General features: G+C 37.7%; 1 protein-coding gene across 1 annotated transcript; it reads left to right on the top strand.

Annotated features, from left to right (window-relative positions):
* Positions 1–1046: 1046 nt before the first annotated feature.
* On the top strand, positions 1047–2564 carry RpS15 (ribosomal protein S15). Its single transcript, XM_028319575.1, has 4 exons — positions 1047–1114; positions 1271–1356; positions 1472–1694; positions 2366–2564. Exons 1-4 carry the CDS (start codon positions 1106–1108, stop codon positions 2489–2491), a joined length of 444 nt encoding a protein of 147 aa, XP_028175376.1. The 5' UTR covers positions 1047–1105; the 3' UTR covers positions 2492–2564.
* Positions 2565–4053: the final 1489 nt, after the last annotated feature.

The following is a 4053-nucleotide window of genomic DNA, read 5'->3' as shown; positions in this document are numbered from 1 at the left end:
CAAGGTTCGACGCCACAAAATCAACTTCGTACGAGTGAAAATAGTTTAAATACTATTTCCCGTGCTTGCAACATTTTTCTTTACTGCTTCGCCTCTATTAGTCGTAGAGTGATTGTATATATCCTATAGCCTTCCTCAATGTATGAGCTATTCAACACAAAAATAATGATTTCAATCAAACTAGTAATTCTTAAGATTAGCGCGTTCAAACAAACAAACAAAAAACTCTTCAGCGTTTTAATATGAACTTGTTGTTGTTGATTTTTGGCGTCGAACCTTAGACCAGGCATACGGCTAGGCAACGTAGTCATGCAGGAGGATACAAGGAAGAGGGGCAGCCACAGTAGGTAACACAGAGTCGTTCAGGTGAGTGCCAGGAAGAGGTGCAGCAACCGCAGTTAAGGAACGGCTGGTACGAACAAGGATAGGCGCATCAAGCTCGTAAGCCATGATAGGGTTACACTGGTTGAGGTGGCCCTTTTCAAGACTTGGAAGCCTGTGGGTAACAAACCATTGGACGTGGAGAGGGTCATTAATTATACGTATATTTTCTACTTTGCCGAACTTTAGCGCGAGAACGGTTTGTCCAAAATATATGAATTTGGTCTTATTCAATGCAGGATTAAATGCCCTTCAACCGTCATGAAGACCACTTTTTGATAGAGTAAGTCCTTTACGCGGTATAACCGGAAAACCGAAAAAATGCCTCTTTCGGGGGCCCCCACCACTTAAGCACAACTCCGTCGAAGTCGAAAAATTAGGAGAGTCTTAATGGGCAACCAATGAAGCCATTAAAACAATAAAATCTTTTGTAGGAATTATTTCCGATTTAAAAGCTAATTCTACTGGACTATGAAGCAGGGGGGCGATTATTATTTTTTTTTACTTCGGATGCGCTCGTTAGTAATATTGTAATGCGTTGGAAACTCCAGTTTTATATTTGCTCTTTGTAGCAATTTTATTTTATATTGAATGTTTCAATTAACTGCTTGATTTAGTCCCATCACTAATTTGACAAGTGAATTGTCATTTTCACTTTGAGTGAACCACAGATATGGAGTGAACCATCTTTCTTTTTGTCGGATCTGTCAAACAAATCGGAAACATGGCAGAGGTTTGTAAAATATTTTCGGGTTTTCTATCGTTATTTACGGGAATAATCTTTCAGTGAAATAAATATTCAAGACCAGTGAATCGTTTTAGTTAAATTTCATGATCTTTTCGTGGTGTTATTTCGTGATAAGTGACGTGCAATGTTTACGTTTTGCAGGTCGAGGAAACTCTCAAGAAGAAGCGTACCTTCAGGAAGTTTACCTTCCGAGGAGTTGATCTTGATCAGCTTCTGGATATGCCCAAGTAAGTGTTGAGCGTATCTTTTGTGTTTTGGACATTTCGAAGTATCTTTTAAGGTTATGATTGACCAAGTTAGGTTATATTGTTCGGTTTAATTTACTTCATGGTGTACTTCCAGTGAACAACTCATGGAGTTGATGCACGCTCGCGCCCGCCGGCGGTTCGCGCGCGGTTTGAAACGCAAGCCAATGGCTCTCGTAAAGAAGCTGCGCCGCGCGAAGAAGGAGGCTCCCCCAAATGAGAAGCCCGAGATCGTCAAGACCCACCTGCGCAACATGATCATTGTCCCCGAAATGGTTGGCTCCATTGTCGGTATCTACAACGGGAAAACTTTCAACCAGGTAAATAGTTCATCTTCTAAATACATTCAACCTGTGACTGACTCTCTACATTCTTTATTATTGCAATTTACCATGAATGAACAAAAAGATTAAATGTTAAAAAGATATGAATGACTATTTCAATTAATAATATTTCAAAGATAAGCTTAATTTGGATTACTCAAAACATCATGCCATTTTTATTACCATTTTAAATACCATCTGTTCATTCATGGGTTGCAAAGATTTTCATGAATTTATAGAATTTGAGATGTAAACTAGATACAATCATTATGCTATAGAGGAATTTTATGTAAATGGGTTATTAGAATTGTTTTTACAACTGCAATTAATTGATTACTAGTTTTTAGCCAAAGCCATAAGTTCATGATCTGTGATGCCTTTGTCAAAATCTTTAGCCTTATGAAATTAAAATTATGATTATAAATATGCAAAATTACATGAATAACACTTCCAGAATTGCTGCCCCCTTGGCAAATTACCTGACATTATTTAATTATGTGGAGAAATTTTTAAATTAAAAACAAATGTGATGGTGGTAGTTTTATAGATGTCGATTTTGTAGATTAATATCTGTGCAAACTGTAATTACTTAATAAATTGTTTCTAGATCAATGCAGACTAATGACTTGTAAACATAATATTAAAAATGTATGTATTTCTCCTTCCAGGTTGAAATCAAGCCTGAGATGATCGGTCATTACTTGGGAGAGTTCTCCGTCACGTACAAGCCCGTCAAGCACGGTCGGCCCGGTATCGGTGCCACCCACAGCTCCAGGTTTATCCCACTCAAGTAGACTGTGACACATTCTCTAGGCTAAGTTTAATGAAAATGTACACAGGCTTACAATAAAGTATCTTGTGTAACCATATTTTGTTTGATTTCTTAAAATTCCAAAATAGGGATCAATTTCATGCTTTTACTAGCTTATGCCTGTGGCTTCACCCATGTGATTTTTAGTTTGTCACAGATCGTCATAAATTATAGTTTACCATACCATTTATATGCCCATGTTAACATGGGTTAGTGTCGGCTCATATACCCATTTACCTAACACCCTGTATAGAGTGCACAATTTACGCGGTCTGATATCACTATAAAAGAGATCTCATCCAGACAACCTACCCGGAGGATAGTTTGCGTAAAAGAAAAGAAATATGTATTCATTACCTCATCCGGAGGATAGTTTGCGTAAAAGGAAAGAAATATGTATTCATTACCTCATGATAGTAGAGACAGATCCCCACACGGATAAAAGAAAGATGCTTTTTATTCATATCTTCATTAGAGTGTTATAGAGCTATTTTATTTATGATATCAATGTATTTGGAGCCATTTCACAGTAAATTAAAAGAGATGTAGTCACGAATAGTTTGCGCCTAAAAAGTTTCATAGCAACAATTTACTCGCAGCTTTGCTCCTTTTATTTCTACAGGATTTGGTGTAGAATTTGGAAGTTTCTCTGGGAATGCTTGAGAAAATGTGATGTGGAGTTTAAATCATGGAGCACATAATATTAATTTAGGGCCATTCAATAAGTACAGTGCCACTGCTCTGTATTTTTAACCGACTTAAAAAAGGAGGAGGTTCGCCATTCGGTTGGTTTTTTTAAAAGCCAGCCAAGCCATATCAAGGTGGCGAGACACCATACAGAAAATTGACGAATGCACTTGATAAAATCAGCATACTCACTTCGCATATCAGTAGTGTGTCGACTGAAGTTCAGTGACTCATGGCCATGATGTATTCATATGCGAGTCTTATGTGCTGAGAGACGCCAATGCAAAGAAATAATAATAATAAAATCTTTATATGCATGAAAGATTTACAAATGCGGTATGAGTAGGTATGACAATCTTGTATCTATTATTTCTTGTGACAATAACACAAAAATGCCGTTCCCAACTTCAATGGCTGCCTCTCCCACTTCGACGCAAAGTCAGAATTATCTCTACCCTTTTTTCAATTCTAAATGATCCCAACTCTCCTTCATATCTTAAGTCTCAGTTTAACCTTCTCAGCCCTAAGCACTCACGTCAGCTCCGCTCCTCCAACAAGTCCGTTTTTTCCACCCCTCGTCACCGAACTGGTTTTCTCTCCGACTCCTTCCGTCTCCAGGCCATAAGGCTCTGGAACTCTCTGCCTGAAGAGACCAGGCAAGCGTCTAGTAAGTTTTCTTTAAAAAAATCTGTCCATAACAACTTCCTCCAAACGATCTTCATGAATTATTGTAATTTCAGTTTAACTCAATCATCAATTTTATGTATGTATTTATTTATTGTATACTAGCTTTTGTCCGCGGCGTCACCCACGTGAAATTTAGTGTCACAGATTCGCATAAATTAAAGCCTACTTATA

The sequence above is a fragment of the Ostrinia furnacalis genome, unplaced genomic scaffold, assembly GCF_004193835.3.
Source record: "Ostrinia furnacalis isolate ACB-3 unplaced genomic scaffold, ASM419383v2 OfSCF0398, whole genome shotgun sequence".
NCBI classification, from domain to species: domain Eukaryota; kingdom Metazoa; phylum Arthropoda; class Insecta; order Lepidoptera; family Crambidae; genus Ostrinia; species Ostrinia furnacalis.
Note: the sequence above shows the minus strand (reverse complement) of the source record. Positions and strands in the feature narration are given on the sequence as shown.

Excerpts from the sequence above, each read along its gene's own strand:
- RpS15 (XM_028319575.1), top strand. Across the intron at positions 1,357-1,471 it reads CAGCTTCTGGATATGCCCAA|TGAACAACTCATGGAGTTGA; the intron begins GTAAGTGTTGAG and ends GTGTACTTCCAG. Across the intron at positions 1,695-2,365 it reads ACGGGAAAACTTTCAACCAG|GTTGAAATCAAGCCTGAGAT; the intron begins GTAAATAGTTCA and ends TTCTCCTTCCAG.